The sequence below is a fragment of the Rhincodon typus genome, chromosome 5, assembly GCF_021869965.1.
Source record: "Rhincodon typus isolate 14 chromosome 5, sRhiTyp1.1, whole genome shotgun sequence".
In the NCBI taxonomy this organism is placed as follows: domain Eukaryota; kingdom Metazoa; phylum Chordata; class Chondrichthyes; order Orectolobiformes; family Rhincodontidae; genus Rhincodon; species Rhincodon typus.
The window spans coordinates 110949414-110977014 of NC_063336.1; the positions used below are offsets into that span (position 1 = coordinate 110949414).

The following is a 27601-nucleotide window of genomic DNA, read 5'->3' on the forward strand; positions in this document are numbered from 1 at the left end:
CAAAAACAGAAGTTGCTGGAAAAGCTCAGCAGGTCTGGCAGCATCTGTGAAGAAAATATCAGAGTTAACTTTTCGGGTCCAGTGACCCTTCCTCAGAACTTACTCACATGCTGTGTATTACTTTTTATTAATTTGCGGAGGGCTTTAAGCATCCTTACCTGCTTTTGAGTGATGAGCTGCCTTCTTGTACCAAGCAGTTCATGTTGTGTAATGCACCCATGTACAGTAGGGATGGAGTTCCAGGATTTTCACCGACTAATGGAGAGGGAACCAAAATTTGTGGATTTACACAAGCTGGTAAGTAGCTTGAATATTTGTGTGACAACTCTCACTGTTCTTTCCAATTCCAATGCATACTTAGTTGTATCAAACTAGAAGAAAAGGTCACATTATAATAGATGAGAACAAATGTGAACCAGATGGAATTCTTTCAATTATGATCCGTTAACTTCCTACGAGCAGAGAATTATCCAAATTCTGTGACAGAAAGCTGTACTGTGTTGGGAAAGAAGTAAGAATTGGAGCTTTCTCCATACTCAGAGACAGTGTCATTCTTTGCTTATTTTTCCTTCTTTTCCAACCTTGCACTGAAACACTTACAGACCCTATAACACAACAGCATAACACAGATTCAACTTGATTGTCTTGATAGAATATTTGTTTTCTTTGGCTTATTTGTCAGGAAAATGGGCTGGAGATACCTTTGCGTTGCATTTTTGTTGACCTGGGATTACCAGGGCTGCCATGAAGAGTGTAAAACAGTGGTGTTTATGTCTTAAATTGTTCAACTTTTCTTCAAAAGGCAGGTCCTTCACCTCAGCAATTAGTCGAGTGAACCTTCTCTGAACTGCCTCTAAAGCAATTATATTAATTTTTTTCAAATTATGAGACCAAATGATTCACCGTGCTTCAGAGGTGGTCTCACCGATGCCCTGAAGAACTGTAGGGGAACTTGCATACTTTTATATTCCATTCACCTTGAAATAACTGACAACATTCCATGGTTTTTCCAACTCATTAGCATACAAAATTATTGTGATTTGTGTACCAGGATGTGGAGATCGCTCTGTAGAACCTAGTTCTTTAATCTTTCTCCATTTAATTATCATTCTGCTTTACTATTCTTCCTGCCAAAATTGGCAAATTCACATTTACCCATGATATATTCCATGTGCCAAATTTGTGCTCAATCACTTAACCTGTCTATATCCCTTTTTAGACTCTTTAATCTCTTATTGACAACTTACTTTTCTACTTACGTTCATGCCCAAGTTTATGATCCATGCTAACCCCAGGGTATTGATATTGGGGGATTCGACAATGGTGACACTTTTGACTGTCGAGGATAGACAGTCAGATTCTATCTGTTTGCCTTGTTCATATATGGCATGAATGTTAACTGTGTTATGAAAGCTTAATTTTTGTGGACTTGAGTTTCAACGATTGTGGATACTGGGATTAATTGTTTTTAATGAAAGGATGCTGAAACATTTTTATTTTAACCATGTATTCCTTGGTAGCCACATGTCTTATGATAACTGCTTATTTACTGGACGCCCCCTGCCTGGTGTCAAGTTGCAGTAGTTTCTTTCAGCACTTTCTGGAGTGGCTGGTAACGAGCCTGAAGAGGGAATGGAGCTTCTCAACCTAGCTCTCTTGTTTCTGGAAAAAGACATTGTTGTCAATGTCACATAACAGACAGCTGAGAAAGGTTGAACTTCATGGAATAAACAGACAGTATAAACATGGAGACAAAACTGTCTGAGTGATAGGAAACAGAGTAATCATTATATGGCATTTTTTATATGGCAGTGGACAATTATAAACTTGAAGATGATACAAAACTGAGACGAGATATGTGCAGAACTTCAAAAGGACAGAGACAACTTGGTGGACTGGACAGATTGACAAAGTTCAGGACAGAGAAATGTGAAGTGATGCATTTTTTAGGAAAATTACGGACAAACATTATAAAATCAGGGCACAATGCTAAATGGGTTGATGGAGATGAAGGACCAGGGTGTGTAAAATGTTGTAATAATGAAATCTACCCAACAATGTGGAAAATTGCTCAGGATGTCCTGTACACAAAATCAGGACAAATCCAAACTGGATTACTGCCACATGTCTACTCTCTGTCCTCAGCAAAGTGATGGAAGTCGTCATCAACAGCGCAATGAAGCAAAACGTGTTTAACAATAAACTGCTCAGTGCAGCTCAGTTTGGGTTCACCAGGGTCTATCAGCTCCAGACTTCATGACAGCCATGGTTCAAACATAGCCAAAAGAGATGAATTCCACAGGTGAGCCGAGAGTGACCGCTTTTGACATCAAGACTGCATTCGTCCGAATGTGTCATCAGGTGTCCTAGCAAGACTAGAGTCAATGGGAATTGGGGATAAACTTCCCACTAGTTAGAGTCATACCTTCCAACAAGGAGGATGGTTGTAGTTGTTGGAAGTGAGTTGTCTCAGCTCGAGGACGTTTCTACAGGAGTTCCTCAGGTTAATGTCCTAGGCCCAACTTTCTTCGGATACTTCATCAAAGACCTTCCCTCTAACATAAGGTTAGAGGTGGAGATACTTGCTGATGACTGCACCAAGTTAAGCACCATTTATGACTCCTCATACACCGAAGGAGTCCATGTCCAAATGCAATAAGACCTAAAATTCTAGGCTTGGGCTAAAAGAAATGGCAAATAACATTTGCAACAGAAATACCAGCCAATGAGCATCTCCAATAAGAGACAATTTAACCACTGCCCCTTGATATTCAATGGCATTACCATCACTGAATCCTGACTATCAACATCCTGGGGATTACTGTTGATCAGAAACTCCAGTGGACTTACCACATAAACACAGTGTATACAAAAGCAGTCAGAGATTAGGAATACTGTAGCAATAACTCACCTCCTGACTCCCCAAAGCCTGTCCACCATCTACAAGGTACTTGATGGAACACTACCCTCATGCCTGGATGGGTGCAGCTCCAACAACACTCAAGAAACTTGACACCATCCAGGACAAAGCAACCCCCGCTTAATTGGCACCACATCCACAGATATTCATTTAATCAATCACTGATGCGTAGTATTAGCATTGTTTGCAAGATGCACTGCAGAAATTCAGCAAACATCCTTAGACAAATCTATGACTATACCATCTAGAAGGACAAGGGCATCCGATATATGAAAACACCACCACCTGCCAGTTCCCCTTCAAGCTACTCCCCATCCTGACTTGGAAATATATCACCATTCCCTCAATGTCCCTGGGTCAAAATTCTGGAATTCCCTCCCTAAGAGCATTCTGGGTGTACCTATGCCAAATGGACTGCACTAGTTCAGGAAGACGGTACACCACCACCTTCTCAAGAGCAACTAGTGATGGGCAATAAACGCTGGCCTAGCCAGCGACACCCCCATTCAAGAGTCAACAAAAATAAATAAATAAAGCATACAGTATCCCAGGATTTAGTAATAGGGTCATAGATTGCAACAGCAATGAGGTGTTGCTAAACTTGTATAAGGCACTTGTTTAACCTCAGCTGGAGTATTGCGTACAGTTCTAGGCACTACATTATAGAAAGGGCGTGAGCACATTGGAGAGAGGGCAGAGGAGGTTTGTGAATGGCACAGTTATGAAGATAGGTTGGAGGGATTGTTCTCTCCAGTGACAAAAGCTGAGAGAAGATCAGGACAGAGGGGACTGGATAGTGTAGATAACGATGAACTATCCCTGCTTGTAAAAGGATGAAGGACAAGAGGGCATGGATTTAAAGTGGTTTGAAAAGAGGCAAATGTGGTATGAGAGAAAACATTTTCAGTCATCATGTGGTTTGGTTCTGGAAACCACTGTGGATGTGCGGTGGAGGGAGGTTTCATTGAAGCATTCAAGAGATAATTATTTAAATAGAAGCAATGGGCAAGGGTACGGGGAAAAGGCAGGAGAATCGCGAAGTCATGTTGTTCATTTGGAGATCTGGTGCAGACAGGATAAGCCAAATGGTCTTCTACTGCGCTGTAACATTTCTGTGATTCTGGGTCGTATTTGTTCTGTGTTTAGTGCACGAGACATTCCTGGATCAGTTTTTCATTGCCGTGTACATGCCAGTGCTGTAGTAGCTCTGGAATCGCTTGGCTAGGGGAACAGCTAGTTCTGGAGCACGTGGCTTCAGTACTGTTTATTTTCTCAGTAGCTTTTCCCCAAAAGGGAATAAGCATTTCTGACTGCTGATGTCTGAGGCTTTGCAGCTGGCTCCATGTTTGCTATCGTATCCTGCAGTTTGGGATTCCCTTGAGACAAAAAAGATTTAATTGCTTTGCAATTTGCTGCCTGCTAGTGGGATACTGATGGCCAATATTTTGTCTGCAACAGCATAAATTGCAGCTGTCAGCAAGGCACAGATTAAAAAATTTGGGGCTTGCAAGTAAGTACAAAAACTAGACCGCTGCTGAAAGCAGCAAAAAAAACAATGTAAACAATGCAAAGATAAAATCCCAATGACCAGTAAATAGAGGCAAATTTGAGAAACATAATGACATTCAATTTAAGAATGCAACCTCATGACCCAGAGCTGGGAGTTACTAAAGTGCCTCCACCTGGAAAGATACACATGATGCCTAATAACTGGACCTTTCAGATAATGGCTCAGAATTTGCTGGAATTGTGTATTGTTTCTGAACGTCACAGTTCAGATTGTTGCACCGACTGATTTGTCAGTGACAAACTTAAGTACCATAGAGTCTGACACAGTAACAGCTATTGAGAAATGTCTGCAATCAGTTCTGATTTTTACCATTTCAACATCATTGCGGTATCTGACTGTTTTAATTTTTCTGGTTCATAAAAGCACCTATTCGACCTGTGATTCCAATTCTGCCAAGTTACCAAAATTCTGATAACCAGGTTGTCTATTTTTTTAGAGATAGTAGGAACTGCATGAAGGGTCTAGGCCCGAAACGTCAGCCTCTCTGCTCCTATGATGCTGCTTGGCCTGCTGTGTTCATCCAGCCCTGCACCTTGTTGTCTATTTTTTTGTTTTCTGAAGTTATTGAAATATAAGTAGTTTAAATATCAGAGTGAGGATGTTTTGTTGCTGTTATACAGGGCCTTGGTGAGGCTACACCTTGAGTGTTGTGTGCAGTTTTGGTCTCCTTCTTGTCATTGAAGGAGTCCAGCTAAGGTTCACCAGACTGATTTTTCTGGGATGGCAGGACTGACGTATAAAGTCATAGAGGCATAGAGATGTACAGCATGGAAAAAGACCCTTCGGTCCAACTCGTCCATGCCAACCAGATATCCTAGATAAATCTAGTCCCATTTTCCAGCATTTGATCCATATCCCTCTAAACCTTTCCTATTCATATACCCATCCAGATACCTTTTAAATGTTGTAATTGTACCAGCCTCCACCACTTCCTCTGGCAGCTCATTTCATACACACACCATCCTCTGTGTGAAAAGTTGCCCCTTAGGTCCCTTTTAAATCTTTCCCCTCTCACCTTAAACCTGTGCCTCCTAATTTTGGGCTCCCCTGCCCCGGGTAAAAGACCTTGCCTATTTACCTTATCCATGCCCCTCATGATTTTATAAACCTCTATAAGGTCACCCTTTAGCCTCCGATGCTCCGGGGAAAATAGCCCTAGCCACTTCAACCTCTCCCTACAGCTCAAACCCTCCAACCCTGGCAGCATCCTTGTAAATCTTTTCTGAGCCCTTTCAAGTTTCACAACATCCTTCCTACAGCAGGGAGACCATAATTGCACTCAATATTCCAAAAGCGGCCTAACCAATGTCCTGTACAGGTGCAACATGACCTCCCAACTCCTATACTCAATGCAATGACCAATAAAGGCAAGCATTCCAAATGTCTTCTTCACTACCCTATCTATCTATGACTCCACTTTCAAGGAACTATGAACCTACACTCCAAGGCCTATTTGTTCAGTACCACTCCCCAGGACCTTACCATTAAGTGTATAAGTCCTGCCCTGATTTGCCTTTCCAAAATGTAGCACCTCACATTTATCTAAGTTAAACTCCATCTGCCACTCCTCAGCCCATTGGCCCATCTGATCAAGATCCCATTGTACTCTGAGGTAGTTTTCTTCACTGTCTACTACACCTCCAATTTTGGTGTCGTCTGCAAACTTACTAACCATACCTCTTATATTCACATCCAAATCATTTATATAAATGACAAAAAGTGGATCCAGTGCTGATCCTTGTGGCATACTGTTGGTCACAGGCCTCCAGTCTGAAAAACAACCCTCCACCACTACCCTCTGTCTTCTACCTTTGAGCCAGTTCTGTATCCAGATAGCTAGTTCTCCCTCCATTCCATGTGATCTAACCTTGTTAGCCAGGCTACCATGAGGAATCTTGTCAAACACCTTAGTGAAGTCCATTTGATCACATCCACCGCTCTGCCCTCATCAATCCTCTTTGTTACTTCTTCAATACACTCAATCAAGTTAGTGAGACACAATTTCCCACGTGCAAAGCCTTGTTGTCTATTCCTAATCAGTCCTTTGCTTTTCCATATACATGTAAATCCTGTCCCTCAGGATTCCCTCCAACAACTTGCCGACTATTGATGTCCCGCTCACCGGTCTATAGTTCCCTGGCTTTTCCATAACACCTTTCTTAAATAGAAGCACCACGTTAGCCACCTCCAGTCTTCTGGCATCTCACCTATGGCCATCGATGATACAAATATCTCAGCAAGGAGCCCAGCAATCACTTCCCTCGCTTCCCACAGAGTTCTAGGGTACATCTGATCAGGTCCCAGGGATTTATCCACCTTTGTGTTTTAAGCCGTCCAGAACCACCTCCTCTGTAATATGGACATTTTTCAAGATATTGCTATTTATTTCCCCATTTTTGTATCTTCCATATCCTTCTCCACAGTAAACACTGATGTAAAATACTCATTTAGTATCTCCCCTATCTCCTGTGATTCCATACATAGGTGGCCTTGCTGATCTTTAAGGGGCCCTGTTCTGTCTCTAGTTACCCTTTTCTCCTTAATGTATTTATAAAATCCCTTTGGATTCTGCTTAACCCTATTTGCCAAAGCTATCTCATGTCCCCTTTTTGCCCTCCTGATTGATTTCCCTCTTAAGTATACGCCTACTGCCTTCACTCGATCTCTGCTGTCTATACCTGACATATATTTTCTTCTTTTTCTTGACCAAAACTTCAATTTCTCGAGTCATCCAGCATTCTCTACACCTACCAGCCTTGCCCTTCACCCTAACAGGAACATACTGTCCCTGGACTCTCGTTATCTCATTTTCAAAGGCTTCGCATTATCCGCCATCCCTTTACCTGCGAATATCCACCCCCAATCAACTTTTGAAAGTTCTTGCCTAATACCATCAAAATCAGCCTTCCTCCAATTTAGAACTTTGTCTTCTAGATCCAGTTTATCCTTTTCCATTATTATTTTAAAACTAATAGAATTGTGGTCACTGGCCCCAAAGTGCTACTCCACTGACACCTCCGTCACCTTCCTTGCCTTATTTCCCAAGAGTTGGTTAAGTTTTGCACCTTCTCTAGTAGGTACATCCACACACTGAATCAAAAAATATTCTTGTACACACTTAACAAATTCCTCTCCAATCAAGCCCTTAACACTATGACAGTCCCAGTCTATGTTTAGAAAATTAAAATCCCCTACCCATAACCACCCTATTATTCTTACAGATAACTGAGATCTCCTTACAAATTTGTTTCTCAATTTCCTGTTGACTATTGGAGGGGCAGGGTCTACAGTACAATCTCAACAAGGTGATCATCCCTTTCTTACTTCTCAGTTCCACCCAAATAACTTCCCTGGACGTATTCCCAGGAATATCCTCCCTAAGTACAGCCATAATGTTGTCCCTAATCAAAAACACCATTCCCCCTCCTCTCTTGCTTCCGTCCTTTTGATCCTTTCTATAACATCTATACCCTGGAACATTGAGCAGCCAGTCCTGTCCATCCCTGAGCCATGTCTCGGTAATTGCTGTGATATCCCAGTCCCATGCTCCTAACTATGCCCTGAGTTCATCTGTTTACCTGTTGGGCCACTTGTATTGAAAACAAATGCAGTTTAATGTATCAGTCCTACCTTGTTCTCTGCTTTGTTCTTACCTGCCCTGACTTTTGACTTGTTCCTTTTCCCATCTATACCAGTCTTACTCTGATCACTTCCCTCGCTATCTCCCCGGGTCCCAGTCCCCCGCCTTATTAGTTTAAGTCCTTCCGAGCAGCTCTAGCAAATGTCCCTGCTGGTATATCAGTCCCCTTCCAATTCAGGTGCAGTCCTTCTTATACAGGTCACTTCTACCCCAGAAGAGATTCCAGTGATCCAAAAATATAAATCCTTCTCCCCTGCACCAGCTCCTAAGCCACACATTCATCTGTTCTATCCTCCTATTGCTACCCTCACTAGGTCATGGCACTGGGAGTAATCCAGATATTACTACCCTCGAGGACCTCCTTTTAAAATTCCTGCCAGAATCTCATGCTTTTCTCTTCTTGTATCATTAGTTCCAATGCGTACAACGACCTCCTGCTGCTAGCCCCTCTCCCCTTTGAGAATATTCTGCACCCTCTCCGAGATATCCTTGATCCTGACACCAGGGAGGCAACACACCACTCTGATGTCTCACTTTTGGCCACAGAATCGTCTGTCTGTGCCTCTGACTAGATAGTCCCCTGTCACAATCGATTGCTTGGAACGTAACATACCCCTCATTACATTAGAGCCAGTCTCAGTACCAGAAACCTGGCTGATAGTGCTATATTCCTCTGAGAGTCCATTGTTCCCTACATTTTCCAAAACAGCATACTTGTTTGAGATGGGGATAGCCACAGGAGACTCCTTCACTGCCTGCCCACCTCTCCTGCCTTTCCTGGCAGTATCCCATCTACCTGACTGCCCTGCGGTTTTTCTCCCTTCCTACAATTGCCATCCATCACATCCCCCAACTTCTGTAAATTCCTCATTGCCTTTAACTGCCACTCCAACCGATCAATGTGATCCGATTGGATTTGCAAGCAAACACACTTCCTGAAGACATAATCATCAGTGACATGGAAACTCTCCCTAATCTGCCACATCCAACAGAAGAGAACGTCACTCTACTATCTTTGTGCCATCTTTGCACCTTAACAATCTACAGACCCTGAAAATAGCACAGCCTTACTGCTCTAAAAACACTGCTCCAGGCTAATGTAGTACCTATGTTTCATATTTTTAATGTTTAATCAAGAGACAGATCTCAATAAAACATATAATTAAAAAAGAATCCACTCTACTCACTACTGTAGCTTTACAAACTAAACAGTGAGGTTACACTTTAAAAAGCCACTTAGCTGCTTCCCTGTTGTGAGCTCTCCCACACAGGTTTCTCCAAGGTCAGCTGTGAATATTGCTGTTTGTTAATTTTTCTTAGACAAACTGCGATGTCCAGAGATACTTGAAAATTAAACAGCAAAGGCAGTAGCTGTTTCACTGCTTGGTCAGACAGCAGTGTTTGAATCACTTCCCATGTGGCCACTACCTTTGTCTGTCTTCCTCCTTTTTTAAAGTACCATTTGTTTGATCTATTTTTCCCCAAAGTTCCAAAACAATGTAACAGCTTATAAAACAGTAATTATTGCTCCTAGAATTTGAGGAAATCACCTCCAACGCTGAAAATACCTCAAAATAAGGAGCAGCTCTGACAAACACAATTTTTTCCTGCTTCCATCATGGATTAACCAGAAACTGTGTGAAGAAAGACTGGATCTACTGGGCTTGTACTCCCTGGAATTTAGAAGAATGGGATGGGATCTCACAGAAACATATAAAATCGTGATGGGACTGGACAGGCTAGATGCAGGGAGAATGTTCCTGATGTTGGGAAGTCCAGAACTAGGAGTCACAGTGTAAGAATAAGGGGTAAGCCATTCAGGAATGAGATGAGGAAGAATTTCTTCAGTCAGAGAGTTGTGAACCTGTGGAATTCTCTCCCACAAGAAGCTGTTGGGTCCAGTTCATTAGATATATTCAAGAGAGAACTGGACGTGGCCCTTGTGGCTAAAGGGATCAAGGGGTATGGGGAGAGGGTGAGAATGGGATACTGAGATTGCAATATCAGCTATAATCATATTGAATGGTGGTGCAGATTTGAAGGTCTGAATGGTCTATTCCTGCATTTATTTTCTATGTTTTTATGTTAACCAGGATTTGTGACTGCAGGTGCCGGGGTGAATTATAAACTTCTATAATTTAAATGTCTTTTAGATGTTACTGGGTAAATTAATTACAGAGGATGCATCTTCTGTTTTGCATTGAATATGTATTAAAAATTTCATACAATACCTCTTTGAAATAATTATTTGCTAGTTTATTTCTCAGGTGTTTCTGCCTGGGGCTCTCTGCAGTCATTCTTCATTTCAATAATATTCACTTCCCTATTCTTTTGGCCAAAGTGCATAACCTCACATTTTCCCACATTATAAATCATCTGCCAAATCTTTGTCCACTCACTTGCATCTGTCTATATCTCTCTTTGTTCAATCCATAAACTTGGGTATGGTCCATTCATCTTGCTCATCCAAGTCTTTATTGTGGCTCTAGCATTGCTGTCTGTGGTGCACTACTAATTACAGGTTTCCAGCCCAAAACTGTCTGTGTGGAGTTTGCACATTCTCCCTGTGTCTACGTGGATTTCCTCCCACAGTCCAAAGATGTGCAGGTTAGCTGGATTGGCCATGCTAAATTGCCTGTAATGTCTAGGGATTTGTAGGTTAGGTAGATTAACCACGGGAAATGTAGGGTTACAAGGATAGGGTAAGGGGGATGCTCTTCGGAGGGTTGGTGTGGACTCGATGGGCTGAATGGCCTGCTTCCACACTGTGGGGACTCTATGATTCCATGAAGTGACTTTTGGTTCATCCTTTCCCCAGCACCAAGTGTACTCAGTGTATGGTCAGGTTTTACAATGCATGCAAAAACAGGCCACATTATTTTGTTCCATTGAAATGAAAGTCAGATGAATTTTCGACACTGTGTGCAACAAAGAATACAAGTTTTCTGATATTGCCAATGTGCCATTTTTTTTTGTCAAACCACCTTCAGTAAAACTTTTAAGCTCTTAGCATGCTGTCATTATCTTGTGTAAGACAGCACCCACTCATTTTATGAAAATAATGTATTACTCTGTGCCATGCATATATCCTCAAGGCAGTATAGATGCAATAATGTTCTATTTCTATCCACACAAGTGGATTACACTCAGAAAAATTACACTTTGAATTGAGTGATAAACATTATCTCATATTAAATTGAAACCAACGACACTTGCACATTCCCAAACAAGAAGCATATGACAGGAGTGTAAAATAACTGTAGATGCTGGAAATATGAAATATGAACAAACAATTTGAGAAATACACAGTAGGTTAGGCAGCAAATGTGGACAGAGAGAAGGAGAATCAATGCCTCAGCTGTACAATCTTCACTTGTTCTGATGAAGGGTCACTGAGTTCTGTTTCTCACTGCATTTAATTTGCCAGATGTGCTGAACATTTCCCAAGACTTCCTCCTTCTAGTGGAGCAAAATATAAACTAGTTTTGTGAAAAGGAAAATCATGGCCTAACCAACTTATTGGCGAAAAAAGGATGCTGTCCTGTACTTAGATTTCTAGAAGGCATTTGAAAAGCTGCCATATCAAATATTATTGTGGGATATGAAAGGTCAAGGTGCAGGGCAACACAGGTATTGATCGAAGATTAGCTGGCGAACAGGAACAGAGGGCAGCCATAAATGGGTTAATTATTTTGTTGACAATATGTAATAGGCCTCAATGCTTCACACTTTAAAGAAAAGACTTCGATGATGGGACCAAAGTAATAGTTGCTATATTTGCTGATGACACAAAGGTAGATAGGCAAGTAATTGGTGAAGCGGACACAAGGAAGATAAAGAGGATTGGACAGTTTAAGTGAGTGGGTAAAGATCTTGTAAATGGAGTGTAGTGTGGGAAAATGTGAGATTGTACGTTCTGACAGGAAGAATAAAAAACCAAACATTACCATTAAACGGTGAGAGATTGCAAGCTCTGAGGTGCAGAGGAACCTGAGTGCCTGAGAACGTGAATTGTAAAAAGTCTGAATTGTATGCAGATTTGGCAAGTAATTAGAAAGGGTAGTAAACTACTATCCTTTAATGTGAGGGGAATTGAATAGAAAAGGTTGTGCTTCAGTTATACAGAGTATTGGTCAGACTCCAACTGGAGTATAGAGTCATAGAGATATACAGCACAGAAACAGACCCTTCAGTCCAACTCATCCATGCCTACCGCATATCCTAGATAAATCTAGTCCCATTTGCCAGCATTTGGCCCATATCCCTCTAAACCCTTCCTGTTCGTATACCCATCACAGATGCCTTTTAAATGTTGTAATTGAAACAGCCTCCACCACTTCCTCTGGCAGCTCATTTCACACACGCACCACCCTCTGCATGAAAAAGTTGCCCCTTAGGTCCCTTTTAAATCTTTCACCCTCACCTTAAACCTATGCCGTCCAGTTTTGGACTCCCTACCCTGGGGAAAAGACCTCACCAATTTACCCTATCCATGCCCCTCATGATTTTAAAAACCTCTAAAAGGTCACCCCTCAGCCTCCGATGATCCAGGGAAAATAGACCCAGCCTATTCGGCCTCTCGCTATAGCTCAAACCCTCCAACCCTGGCAACATCCTCATATCTTATCTGAGCCTTTTCAAGTTTCACAACAACCTTCCTATAGGAGGGAGACCTGAATTGCACACAGTAATCCAAAGTGGCCAAACCAATGTCCTGTACAGCTACAATATGACCTGTATGTGTACAGCATTGGTCTCCTTATTTAAGGATGAATGTAAATGCATTGAAAGCAATTCAGACTAAGCTTACCAGAACAATGCAGTGAGTGAGTTGTCCATTGAGGAAACATTGTACAGGCTAGGTTTGTATCGACTGGAATTTAGAACAGTCGGAAGTGACCTAATTAAAATATAAATATAAGATCTTGCAGAGCCTTGAGAGTGTGCACGTGGAAAGGGTATTTCTTCTTGTGAGAGAATTTAAAGGTATGGATAAAATGGGTTCACCCGTTTAAGACAGTGATGAGGAGAAATGTTTATTTTCAGAGAGTACTGAGTTGTTGGAACTCTCTTCCACAATAGGAAATGGAAGCAGTGTCTTTGAATCATTCTAAGGCAACGTGAGATAGATCCTTTACAGTAAGGAGGCAAGAGGTTGTTGTTGATGGGTGAAAACATGGAGTAATTAGATCAGCCACGATATTATTGAATGATAGAACAGGAAAGGCCCCAAGTCCTGGTCACTAAGCGATGGGAGGGGATCCAGGTCTGAGCTAAGGAGTTGGGTTTAATAAACATTAGCCTTGCAGTCACCTCTGTTGGCATACCCTTCAAGCTGACCTCTATCCAGAATTCATATGAAACTGGTGGCATGCGTTGGTAATTGTGGGCCAAGCTTACTTTTATTTGACTAAGTGCCAGTTACATTGAGTTTTTTGGAGAGATTTTTCTCCAAGCTCTAGCTGGTTTACTTGCCATAGCTTACCAATTATGTCTCATTAACTGCTTAACCTACCCTTATGGAGTCACTCGCATTCAGTTCTAGCCCCATCCCAACTTGAACCATTCCCAGAGCAACTCATCACTGTCAGGATATCCCGGAATCAACCAATGTTGTTGGTGCCAACATTAAAAAGCTGCTGTATGCCCAGAACTGTCCTGCACAGTCATTGACATTATCGGCAGACAATATTAAATGATGGAGCAGACTTGAGGGGCCAAGTGCCCTATCGATGCTCTTAATTTATATATCCATATGTAGACAAGGCCCCAAGTCCACGTCACCAGGGAAGGAGAGGGGGATGTGTCTGAGGAGCTGACTAACTCTGCCCAAGCCCCCGGACTGGTATCGGGGGCTGCCCTTCGCTTACTATACTAGGAACCCCTCATCAAAGACTATCTCCCATGACTTCACTGTGGACTGTTGCCAAGCTGAACAAGCTTCCTGTTCTGTGCCTGCACTATACAGTATGGTAATATGGCAAGTGCAGGGGCACCTGGAGGACCATCAATGCAGTTAAAGATGCTCTTTGGTCTGCCCAAAACCTGGTGGTCTTCCACAGCAAGGAATTGACCTCAATCAAGATTGGCAGACTGGCACATTCCAAGTTCCAGGACTATGTGCTGAGGGATGCACTAAAGCTTGAGGCAGCTGATGCCAAGGTGCAGCGGGAAAAATCCACTGTCTGAGGTCTTCCTGCTGAAGGTAAATGGGTGTCCATTCAGTTATCAGACCCTCCTGGTGCCTCAAATATATGTCAATATAATGTTGCACAAGCAAGGAAGGCCTTGGATATGTTTGTTGGATAGAATCAAACTCCAATGTTTGTTCCTTCAAATGCTACTGTACAGAACCAAACTGCTTCAGTGACTGTTTATGCATGTAAAAATAGTTTTATGAATGAAGTATATTTTTGAAATAAAAAGGAAATCTCTGGCTGAGAGGGGAAAGTGCATGATGGGAAGGCGAGGCAGGGATGCTGTGACCAGCCCGGTATGGTCCGAGTGAGTGTGCACAAACACAACAAGTGATCAGGCCAGGCCTGCAGATTGGTCCGATGCATTAGCTGGGTGCATGTCCCTGAGCGTGCGCCGCCAAGCATCATTTTAGTGGTGTTTTGTCTTTGTGGAACAATTTTCAATGATTGGTTCTTTGAAATAAAAAGTGATTTGATTGCAATGATAGTTGTTGGTGCTCCTAGTATTGAGATAAGCCTCGCTGGACTTCTCACAGAGTCATGCCACAAATCTCACCATAGCCCATTTCATCCAGACCTCCATAAGATTCTGCTCCATGTGTGTGTGCATGTGTGTATGTGTGAGTGCATGCATGTCTGTGTGACTGTGTGCATGCGTGTGCATTGTGTGTGTGGGTGAGTGTGTGTATGTGAGTGTCTGTGTGCGTGTGCATGTTTATGCAAGTACGTATCTATGTGTGTGAATGTGTGTGTGTGTGTGCACGAGTGTATGCATGTTTGTGTGTGTGCTGGTGCACACACACACACACACACACACACACTCTCACACACACTCTCACACACACGCGTGCGCTCACACACAATTCCAGGGTTACAAAGATAAACTGAAGACAGTGTGACTGTTTTCCTTGGAGAAGACAAGGATAAGAGGAGATATGACAGAAGTTTACAGAAACATGAGGAGTCAGGGAAGATTAAATAGGGATAAACTTTTCCCGCTCTTGTTAAAGGATCGACAATGTGAGGGCTGTTTTGAAAACTATGTTACAGAAGCAAACATTTGAAAAAAAACTTTTTCACACACAGATAGTTAGGGTATAGAATTCACTGCCTGGATGTGTAGTAGAGGCAGGTTCAGTTGAGGAATTCAAGAGACCATTAGATGATTATTTGAATTGAAATAACCTGCAGGTTAATGCAGGAGAATTTCTCTGTCATGTTCCTCATTTAGAGAGACAGTGCAGACACAGTGAGCTGAACGGCCTCCTTCAGCACCATTACAGTTCGGTGATTCTCCCCCTCACCTCTCCCTCCACCCTCACACACGCAACCTCTTCCCTCCTCCTCCCCCTGGCATAGGCAGCTTCTTCCCTTCACCAGCAGGCATCCTGATCTCCAACAGACAGTGTCTCACCCCAAGCTTCTTTCCCCTTTTGCAGATTCGCTAATACTCCAATGTTCAGGCCTCAGGCTGAATGAAGCCTCTCACCCTCACACTGTTCTGTTGTAGAGTCAGACAGCACAGAAACAGACCCTTCGGTCCATGCCGATCAGATATCCCAAACTGAACTCGTCCCATTTGCCTGCATTTGGCCCATATCCCACCTGCGTTTACTGTTGATAGCAGAATTTTTCACTTTCCCTCAATGTGATGAAGTGAAAAGTGAATGCCATGCCTCGCCCAGTCCTGTGTTTCTATGTTGTTAGCTATAACACTATATTCCATTTGCCGTTTAAAAATACATTTTGTTCTTGTTTCCAGATAGCTCCATTTTATACTTCTTTCATATTGTTCTTTGGAAAAGCTTGGGACGCTATCACTGATCCAGCTATTGGATATTTAATCAGCAAAAGCAAATGGACAAAGATTGGGAGATTAATGCCATGGTGAGTAAACTTTATACATATTTTGAAACCCTAGCTCCATGGTGATCACCATTTTCTGTGGCCAAACATTTGGAGTGTGTACATTTTTCACAAGACGTGTTTTTGTGAGGTATTAAAAGAGCTTTGAGATCCCACCACCATCTGGTGTGCTACAGACTCAGAGAAATGAAATTTAATGGATAACCAGGGCAAAAGTAAAACTTAGATTCGACAAGAGTTAGTACTGTCATTTGATGGGCCATACACTCCTGATGCACTCAGTTAATACAGAAAGGGCACATTGTAGGTGTAACCTTGAGCTCCTATTTTGGGTTTTCTTTAATTGTGAAGTGCAATCTGGGGCCAGACTTGTATCTCGCATGGTGTGAAACTCATGCATGTTTTAAAATGGGCTCATGACCCTGGAATTTGTGTTTTGCAAAACAAAATCATCTAGATGTGTGTGCACTGGGGTTTTACATGTTTTGTGGTTCTACGTAATCAGTGGCATCTTTCAAAATCAAGTCTGTTATATGGCAGGACTTCACACTCTCAACTTAGTGTTCATTTAATCAAACAAGTTGTTGAGATTGATCAGTCTGAACCATCGCCTTTTGAAACAAATGTATCATATATGTAGAGCCATTTAGAATGGAAACAGACCCTTCGGTCCAACTAGTCCATGTGACGTGTTCCCAAACTAAACTAGTCCCACCTGTCTGCATTTGGTCCATATCTCTCCAAACCTTTCCTATTTGTGAACTTATCCAAATATCTTTGAGATGTCAATAACTGTACCTGCATCCATCACTTTTTCAGGAAGCTCATTCCATGCACAAAGTACTCTCTGTGTAAAAAAATTTGCCCCTTGTGTCTTTTAAAATCTTTCTCCTCTCACCTTAAAAATATGCCCCCTACTTTTGAACTCCACAATCCTAGGGAAAAGATGCTTGTCATTCATCTTATCTATACCCCTCATGCTTTTACAAACCTCAATGAGGTCACCACTCAACCTTCGACACTCCAGTGAAAAAAGTTCCAGTCTTTTCAGTCTATTTAGAGTGTAATATGTTAAATACATGGAGGCATGTATTGTTCCTAGTGGTTAATCCTGAATTTCTCAATTATTGTTAAATGAATAGAACTGAAACTACTCTAGTTTATCTTGACGCTGTCTGTTGACAGTAGCTGGATGACATGTTTCGTGTTGTCTGGCTTTTGCTAATCAAGGACTGTCTAGAAAAACTGTTACGTTTGTGTGTCATGTTGCTCCCAATCTCACTGAGCACTCTTATGAATGTATTGTCAGTTCCTGAGAGTTTATTTCGTTTCACCTGTTGAAAGCCTTTCTTCATGAAGGGAACAACTCACTGCATCTTTTAAGCAAGTTCCAGGTGTCAAGGCAATATTCTCACCAGAGGGTTAAGGAGGATTATTGCTTGTTTGTGACCTTTATAAACTGTGTATCTCACCTTAATAATATGAAGCTTCCCATTTCCTCCATGCAGAGGTGATGGTCTAGTGGTATTTTTGCAGTCTGCTCATCCAGAGACCCAGATAATGTTCTGGGGATATGGGTTCGAATCCCGCCATGGCAGATGGTGGAATTTAAATTCAATAAATATCTGGAATTAAGAATCTAATGATGACCGTGAATTCATTGTCAAGTGTCAGGAAAAGCCCATCTGGTTCACCAATGCCCTTTAGGGAAGGAAACTGACATCCTTACCTGGTCTGGCCTACATATGACTCCAGACCTGCAGCAATGTGGTTGACTCTTAACTGCCCTCTGGGCAATTAGTGATGGGCATAAATGCTGCCTAGCCAGCGACACCCTCATCCCATGAATGAATAAAGAGGAAAAAAAATTTTACCGCTCCCCATGAGCAGATTAGACATTCTTGATGCAGCAGTCAGCCATCTTGTGACACCAGCTCAATGCTGGCAGTGAACAGCCTCCGTGTTGCTCAGCACCAAACAGCGTCTCCGGGCATGATACATGAGCATCAGATGCAGTTCTGTCTATGGTCACCGACGTCCAATATTTGCCAATGCCTCAGGATACCCATGGCATCTCTCTCATTCATTCGCACAACAATGAGGGAGCACAGACTTGCATTGCAGGGTGCGCCAGCAAGTAGCAGTGAAAGGCTACTGTACGGACACCTTGCACACATGGACAGGCACCCAGCTCATGGATTGGACCAAGCTGCGACTCAGTGCTGCTCACCCTCAATGCCTACCTGCTTGCTCACAATCTTTTTGTCTTTACTTGCCTTGCAGAGCTTATTAGAGCAGTCACACAACCAGGCAGTTTGCCCTGCTGCCTACCGTTGCTCAGTCAAAGGGCTGCCCACCTTGCTGTAGTGAAGTATGCAATGTTGGTTTCACATCGGCACCATGTGAAGACCATGGACGCACCCATCAGCCCATCATCACTTAAAGTGGCCTCCCATTGGGCTGGATACCAAAAGTATTCAATGCGACAGAAAGATACAGTGAGGCATCTCATTAAGCCTTGCAGTGAGATTTCCACAACTTCGGAGCCTGACCTCTGTCTTCCATTTATCCTTAACTCCCCCATGGCTGTGTCTGTTTTATATCTTGTTGACTTTGTTTTCAGCAGAGTGCACCCACTTTCTCCTTTTCAAACTGATAATTTACATCCACTTTACATCTCTGTCACTGCCCATTAATACTCTGTCTTTTGCTCTGGGCGCTATCAGACTCAAAATGTTGACTCTGTTTGTCTTTCCAAAAATGCTGCCAGACCTGCCAGTTCAGATTTGATGGGCCAGACAGCTTCCTCTGTACTGAATTACTCTATGATTCTATGATTCTCCCAGTCTCCAGCCATTCTGTATAGTATTACCAAATGCTACAGGCAGCAGGTACAAAGTAAACCAAGCAGCTACTAACTCCAGAGGAAATGACAGAGGTCCACCAACACTTTAAATTGTCTTGCACTGAATCCAGAAAGATCACTGAACCTAAAATAGCCCCAAGTTATTAAACTTTAGAATCTGTATATGATTGACTGACTTCCTTTATGGACTCTTGAACGAGTTTACCCACCCCTTTTATAATCCAAATCTCTGTGTATGAATCTTGCAAATGTTTTGTGTGTGTGTGTGTGTGTGTGTGTGTGAGTGAGAGAGAGAATTGGAGTTTTGTTTTATTATTTTTAGGTAATCAGATAATGTGTAGAATAAATGCCATTCCCTTTTCTGTTGGGACTTACAAGAAAGCCTGTTTGTGTCTGTCTATTGGATCCATAGCACTTAAACTGTTAGACACTTGTTGAATAGCAAATGCTTTTAGAATTGCCTGTTGCCGACTATTGAGAGGAGAACCAGGAAGGCACCAAAGGGCGTTACATTGTGATGCAATACTGTAAATGCCTCTTTCTATCCTGGAATGCCTAGACTAATCATAAGAAATTAAACCAGAGTAGGTCACTTGACCCAATGAGCCAGCTCATCATTTGATAACATCAGACAGACCAGATTGTGGATGCTAAAAAGACCAATAGCAGAATTGCCTCCAAACTATAAAATTGCATTTGTGCCTCAGAACTTATTCTGGATAATCTTAATTTTACACTTTGGTGCTATATAACAGGTGATATCAGGGATTCTGCTCATTATACAACCTCCTGAGGTAATGAACAGATAAGCATTTTCACAAAGGTGGTCCTGTGACAAACATCAGGCAGCTGATTAGGATATACAAACCATCAAATATCTGCTAAGGTGTGCTTGAATATCACTCAGACCTGTATTATGTCAGACCTAGAGTCATAGCATCACAGAGCTGTACAGCATGGAAACAACCCTACAGCTTTATGTAGATGCAAGATGTAACCCTTGAAATTGATAGTTTTGTGCCTAGAAAATGAACAATATAAGGCACAATCTCACCTTAAACATAAACTTCATCTTTTGTCACTTGCTAAATAACTCGTTTAAAAAAAAACTGAATCTGTGACTTAGAAAGCACCCAATACAGAATAAGGCGGCTAACTTGTCCAAATGCAAACATATTTCTGCAAGTGCACGTTCTATATAATGAATGGGTCAGTAATCCAGATTTCTACATTGCAAGTTATATCAGTTTTTATCTGCTTAATGCTGCTAGGGTGAGCTATTGGTTGTACCACATCCCAGGTCTCTAATTCGCCATCATGCTCAGTGTGGTGTATTCAAATTATTTTTCGAGAAAATGTTGGAATGACTCCCAATGGAAACTTTTGGGCATGACACAGCAGAATTGATGGCATTAATCACAACTTTCCAGGAAATTCTGGGTCAGCACTCAACATTAAGATGTCTTACCATTGTGAGCATTCTGTGGGCAGTAAGTCAAACTTAATGAAAACTGAGGAAAAATAGAAGGCGAGAAAAATAATCCAGCTGATTCATACCCATCCTACCTATTGGAAAAATACATATAACCACACCTTGCCATGTGCTAGCCATCTCCCTTAGCCAGGTTTTTCTTATTTGTTCATCGGATCAGGGCATCGCTGGCTAGGCAGCATTTATTGCCCATCCCTAATTGCCCAGGGGGCAGTTAAGAGTGTACTACATTGCTGTGGGTCTGGAGTCACATCTAAGCCAGACCAGTTAAGGACAGCAGTTTCCTTCCCTAAAGGGTATTAGTGAACCAGATGGGTTTTTCCCAACAACTGGCAACAGTTTCATGGTCATTAGTTCCAGATTTTTATTGAATTTCACCATCTACCGTGGCATGATTCGTACCCAGGTCCCCAGAACATTACCTGGGTCTCTGTATTAATAGTCTAGCAATAATACCACTAGGCCATCACTTTCCCTATGAAGATGATGGAATAATAAAGAAGACAGCATGACATTGTGTGACTTCAGTACACCATGTTGAAAGCAAGGAATTGACAGCTGTTGCATTGTATGCTGTGTAAACATTGTGTCACTGCATTGTTACTGTTTAATTCATATTCCGGTATGTTATCGCAGGATTCCTGAACATATGTTTCACGGAATCAGAATAACATGCTGTCCACCATGTGAACTCCTTTTTACCATCTGACTATATTACATGACTCTTGATTATCTGGAAGAATTACAAGCACTTTGGAATTGCAGGACTGAGAACTATAAATAGATTCCACTGGTCACACAAACAGTGTTGTTTTCAGTTGTTTTTGCAATGTTTCCATGATGGTTTCAGTTAAAGACTTCACTTTAAATACGTACTGTTCTTTTTCAAAGGAGTCACATGGTGAACACATTTTAATGAGTCCAAATTTCAATGTTTTCTATTCCCCAAAGTATGTTATTGGCAGGGTTTGTTACAACATAACTTTACAGCCAAATTGCTGTATGTTAAAAGAAGCAAAAATATTGACGATCAAAATATAGTGAAGTACCAGCATAATTCAAGTGAACAGTTTTACACAAGGTTGATGGAAATTAAAACAATAAAATGTGAGGAAGGGATATTTGAAAGAAATGTTGAGCTTGAAAGGAACCATATGGGTTAAACTTAAGACAGAATAATAAAGATATGCAGTCTGTTAGTTTGCTGCAAGGGAAGGAAATTATCTAATCTCAAATGTAGATGAATTGTTGGGGCTGTTATGGTGCAGTTAGAGTGTTCTACCCCTGAACCAAGAGATCTGGGTTCAAGTCCCACCTGCTCCACAAGCCTGACCAGTTGATTAGAAAAAAAAGGTTGAATTAAAAAAAAATGCAGATGAATTGGTAGGGCTGTTATAGTGCAGCAATAGTGTCCTTACCTCTAGGCCAGGGGGCCTGGGTTCAAGTCCCACCTGCTCCAGAGGGGTGTAATAACATCCCCGAACAGGTTGATTAGAAAATATCTGGAGATGTGTTGTGTGCTGGGACAGACGCTTTGTTCTCAATAGTAATCAAAAAGGATTAACAGGTCCTTGTAAACAGCAGAAAGTTTGTGTTATCCAAACACTGTTCACTATTCATTAATCACATTACAGCCAATTTGCATTAATAAAGCATGCATTATAGCAGAACTATCTGTATATGGTTCTCTCATCAGTTAAGGAATAAACCTTCAAAAGCCTTACAACACAAAGGAGAGAACATCTACTTGTTCTATCTCTGAACAAGTAAAGAGAGGGAGGTTGGACAAATGGCAGTCAAAGCATTGCCTATGAAGTTGAAAAATGAAATGAGAAACTTTAAGATTTTTTTATTCACTTGTGGGATATGTGCATCACTGGCTGGCCAGCATTTATCGCCTGTCCCTAGTTGCCCTTGAGAAGGGGATGGTGAGCTGCCTTCTTGAACCGCTGCAGTCCATGTGCAATAGATAGACCGACATTGTGCTTAGAGAGAGAATTCCAAGATTTTGACACAGTAAACCTGAAGGAACGGCAATAGGTTTTTAAGTCAAGGTGGTGAGTGGCTTGGAGGAGAGCTGGCAGGTGGTGGTACTCCCATGTATCTGCTATCCTTGTTCTTGTGATTGTGGGTTTGGAAGGTGCTGTCTAAGGATCTTTGGTGAATTTCTGTAGTGCATCTTGTAGGTAGCAAATACTGCTGCTACTGCGTGTTGGTGGTAGAGGGAGTGGATGCTCGTGGATGTGGTGCCAATCAAGCGGGCTGCTTGATGGTGTCAAGCTTCTTGAGTGTTGTTGGAGCTGCATCCATCCAGGCAAGTGGGGAGTATTCCATCACACTCCTGACTTGAGCCTTGTAGATGGTGGACAGGCTTTGAGGAGTCAGGAAGTGAGTTACTCGCTGCAGTATTCCCAACCTTTGACCTGCTCTTGTAGCCACTGTATTTATATGGCAAGTCTAGTGAGTTTCTGGTCAATGATAACCCCCCGGGATGTTGATAGTGGGGATTCAGTGATGGTAACACCATTTCATACCAAGGGGCGGTGGTCAGATTGTCTCTTATTGGAGATTATCATTCACTGGCATTTGTGTGGCACAGATGGTATTTGCCACTTGTCAACCCAGTCCTTAATATTGTCCAGTTCTTGTTGCATTTGAACATTGACTGCTTCAGTATCTGAGGACTTGGGAACAGTGCTGAACATTGAGAATCATCAGTGAACATCCCCACTTTTGACCTTATGATGAAGGGAAGGTCATTGATTAAGTAGCTGAAGATGGTTGAACCTAGGACAGTCCCCTGAGAAATTCCTGCAGGGATGTCCTGGAGCTTGTTGTGGTACACCCTGCAACATTGAATGTTTCTTGTGTCCAATGTTTCAAAGTTTCAAATATATCTGAAACGAAAGCAAAAATTGCTGGAAAAGCTCAGCAGGTCTGTGGAGAGAAATCAGAGTTAATGTTTCAGGTCCAGTGACCCTTCCTCAGAACTTTCAAATATATCTGTTTCCTATCAACCTTAACTAATCAACGATGTGCTGATAAATCACTGAGTACTGATCTCTCAGTAATAAATCTGCAACACTCTGAGGATTGGGTTTAAAAATATTCTCCAACATTGTTCACTTGTATGCAGTGCTCCATCTAGTGGTGCTATTGGCCACTACTGAAGCCCACCAGAAAAGGTATACAGATTACCTGCACCTTGTTTTTGTGGAACCCTTATTCTGTGCAAATTGCTTTCTTGTTTAGACGCTTAACAATAGTGATTACACTCTAAAAGGAATATTGGAAAACTTGGAGGTGACCTGTGAATGTGAAAAGGATGACATAAACACACATTCTTTATGTTATAACATCACAACAGGAGCAACATAAAAGATTGTTTTATCCTCAACTCTTGAATACGAAAATAACTGTAAAAATAAGTGCTCAGGAAATATTGTAATTCTTTGGACTGACTTTATTTTCATTGTTTTTACATGTTGTATCCTCAAACCCCTGGAAATCTTGCCAAGGTGGCAAGATTGAAGGGAAATGAGAGAAATCTCTGGAGATAATGGGAAAGATAGTTAACAATAGCCATTTGCACCAGCTTTCTGGGGCTTTGATCAAGTTATGATGGGAAATTGGAAATTCATGGTCAGTGTCTTCTTGGCATTTGTGTCTCACTGCTTCTATTATTCAGATACATCTGACCATTACTTTTCGCTGTCAGCATTGATCTGATGGTTTGAATCATGACCTAGTGACGTTCCAATGCACATCTTAGCAATACTTTCCAAAGTACAGTTACTGTTATAATGTTTACCATTTCCCAGAAAACACAGCAAATGCATATTTAATTAATTCAGTGTCACTGTCACAATTAAAGTGCAGTTCTCGATTCCTCAGGCTCTATCACATTCTAAGAGTGCTAAGGTCTCTAACTTTATTCACAGGAGATTTGATATGGAAACAAAGCAGTTTGTTTTTAGAGCATCTGAATTGTAATACTTTAGACTATGAAAGTTTGAGTAGATACAGGGTGCAAAACCACATAAATGTTTTTAAACAGGACCATATTTTGTAATTAATATTAGAATTAATTTAGTTCTAAATATCAAAGAAATCATTATATAAATACTTCTAGACAAATTAGCTCTGAGCTGAAGGATGTTTCCCAGTGAATGTTTAACTCCATTTTAGAGGATGGTATTTTTAAATTATCAGATACAAGGAGCTCATAATGAAAAGTTAGTCCTAAAAGATCAAGTTTGGTCTGGTTTAGTTTTGCTAAGTTTAAGTTTGGTCAAATTTATACAAAGGGTGCTTTTGTTACACAAATTGAAAATGGAAACAGACATAAACCACAGGAGGCAGAATAAATATGAAATAAAATGCTGATATTTTTATGAATTATATTTCTAAAATATCTTATCCCCACATCGTGTGAATGAATTGAATTATCAAATCATCGTTTCCATAATTATAGGTTTTTTTATGAAATAACTCCATTGTTGTTGTATGGATTAACATTCAACGCTTAGCCTTACTACTTTCTGAGGTAACAAATTACACAGGCTCACCACTCTCTGGGTGAAGGAATTTCTCCTCGTCTCATTCTTAAATGGCTACCTTATATCCTTAGATTGTGACCCTTGGTTCTGGACTCCCTGGTCATCAGGAACATCTTTCCGGTATTTATCCAATCTAGTTCTGCTAGCATTTTATAGGATTCTATGAGATCCACCCCACCCCCAACAGCCCCACCATCATTGTTCTAAACTCCAGTGAACGTAGACCTAACCGATCCAGTCTGTCTTTGTACATCATCCTGTCATCCCCGAAATCAGTGTGGTAAACTTTGGTCCCACTCAACTCCATAGCTTGAAATTATTTCCTCAGATAAGGAGGCCAAAATGGATCACAGCACTTCAGGTGTGGTCTGAATTTTTCCCTGTACAAATGCAGAAAGACATCACTGCTGCTGTACTTGAATCCTCTCACTGTGAAGGCCAACATACCATTTCTTCACTTCGTTATTGCCTGCTGCACCTGCATGCTTACTTTCAGCAACTGGTGTACAAGGACGCCCAGGGCCCTTCCTCAATCTATCATCATTCGGATAATCATTTGCCTTGCTGTTTTCGTCACCAAACCTCATATTTACCCACGTTGTACTGCATCTGCCATGCATTTGTCCACTCACTCAACTTATCCTTGAAGCATTTCTGCATCCTCCTCACATCTCGTCCTCCCTCCCACTTTGTGTCCTCTGCAAGCATAGAGATACTACATTTAGTTCCCTCATCTAAATCATTAACGTATATTGTGAATAGCTGGGGTACAAACACTGATCCCTGCAGTACTCACAAACCACTGCCTGTCACTCAAAACACCCCTTTATTCCTCTCTTTGTTTCCTGTCTGCCAACCAGTACTTTGTACATGTTGGTACACTATCCCAATCCCATGTGCTTTACTTTTCCATGTTAATCTCTTATGTGGGGCTTTTCCAAAGCTTTCTGAAAATCTAAGTAAACCACATCCACTGGGTCCTGCTTATCAACACTATACCTTGAAAAATCCAAGTAGGTTTGTCAAGCACGATTCCCGAATATAAATCCATGCTGACTCTGTCTGATCCTGTCACTGTTTTCTAAGTGCTGTGCTATTAAATCTATTATAATGGACTCTAGCATTTTCCCCATTGACAGGCTAATTATTCTATAATTCCCTGTTTTCTCTTTACCTCCATTTTTTTTAATAGTGGGGTTACAATAGCTACCCTCCAATCTATAGGAACTGTTCCAGATTATAGAATCTTGAAAGATGATCGCCAATGCTTCCACTATTTATAAGATCAAAAGAACAGGAGGGTGAGATTAATTGATTTGCTCCAACAAAGACATGAATGGCCTCATTAGACTTTTATAATTCTTTCACTCTATGATAATCTTATTTTAAAATATATTTATTTATTTTAGTGTCATCATCTGTTTCTAAAGAAGTAAGATTCTCTTCTTCATTTGGTATCTGTAGTCCTGTATGGATAACACAGAAATGAAATATGGCCTGCTCTAAATTAAAACATATATAACCGAGGGAGAAGTCCCAAAAGGATTTTCAATTTTCTATGGTAAGCTCACCAGAACTCTCAGGAACATGGCGCAGTCCTCCATTTGCACTGCTTTTAGGGACCTCCACAGCTCTCACACCACAGGTACAGTGAACAAGTGGAAGAATCCCCACAACAATTCACTCACCAATTATTTAGTCAACGAGAAATCATTTTAAAACCTCTTAGCTGTGAAATCTGCAGGGCATAAACAAAACATTCAGACGTTTTTCATTTAACACGCCCCCTGAGTCATCATGCACACCTCAGTAATTAGCACATAGTCACACATTTGTGTTTTTCAAACAGAACAAGTATGAGCTATGGACATCAAATAGGCTACTGTATGGGTAAAAAAATTCAAACTCCATAATGTAGCACAAGAAGAATCAACTTGTCTGTTGGAACAATCACCACAGTCCAAATTTAATCTGGATCTTAAAATTATGAAGCTTTTGTTTTCCATTATTAAGTATTTTCACCATTTGAAATTAAAATAATCTTGATTTAACGCATCATGCAATGTGAGAACAGTTTGAACTCAAAAGAAAGATAAGGATACAAGAGTGAGTACTTCTAAGCTTAAGCCCAAAATATGCGCTTCAAAGCAGATGGTATGATTATAGCAACCATCTGGGGTAAAAAGGCCTGGACCATTTTCACTAAATTGGAATTAAAGATTTGAGCATTCCAGTAATTTCCTTTACACTTCTTATAATCTCATGATCCACTTCGTATCTGTAAGCCCTCTTCATTTGTGGCAGCCTTTCTGGCATCAACACTGCATGGAACAGCCCCAGTAACTAATGAACAAGCTGAATACCTGTCTCTGAGACATTTGGGATAGTATGTTGTTGTACAACGATAGCTTCATAGCAGCTTTCGATGCAACTGGTATTGTTGTGCAAATTGGGATAATTAGCATTATGTATATTAGTTACATATCCATAG

The 27601-nt window shown here is 41.3% G+C and overlaps 2 protein-coding genes across 2 annotated transcripts in view; one reads left to right on the forward strand and one right to left on the reverse strand.

Moving 5' to 3' along the window:
• The window catches only part of fkbp1b (FKBP prolyl isomerase 1B), a 249948-nt gene that overhangs the window by 134048 nt on the left and 88299 nt on the right, over positions 1 to 27601 (reverse strand). The gene's annotated exons all lie outside the window — the stretch shown is intronic.
• Positions 232 to 27601, forward strand: part of LOC109918852 (sodium-dependent lysophosphatidylcholine symporter 1-like) — a 73228-nt gene continuing 45858 nt past the window's right edge. The window contains exon 1 of the mRNA XM_048597119.1: positions 232 to 297. Coding sequence (XP_048453076.1) covers positions 232 to 297 — 66 coding nt within the window. The remainder of the gene's footprint in view (positions 298 to 27601) is intronic.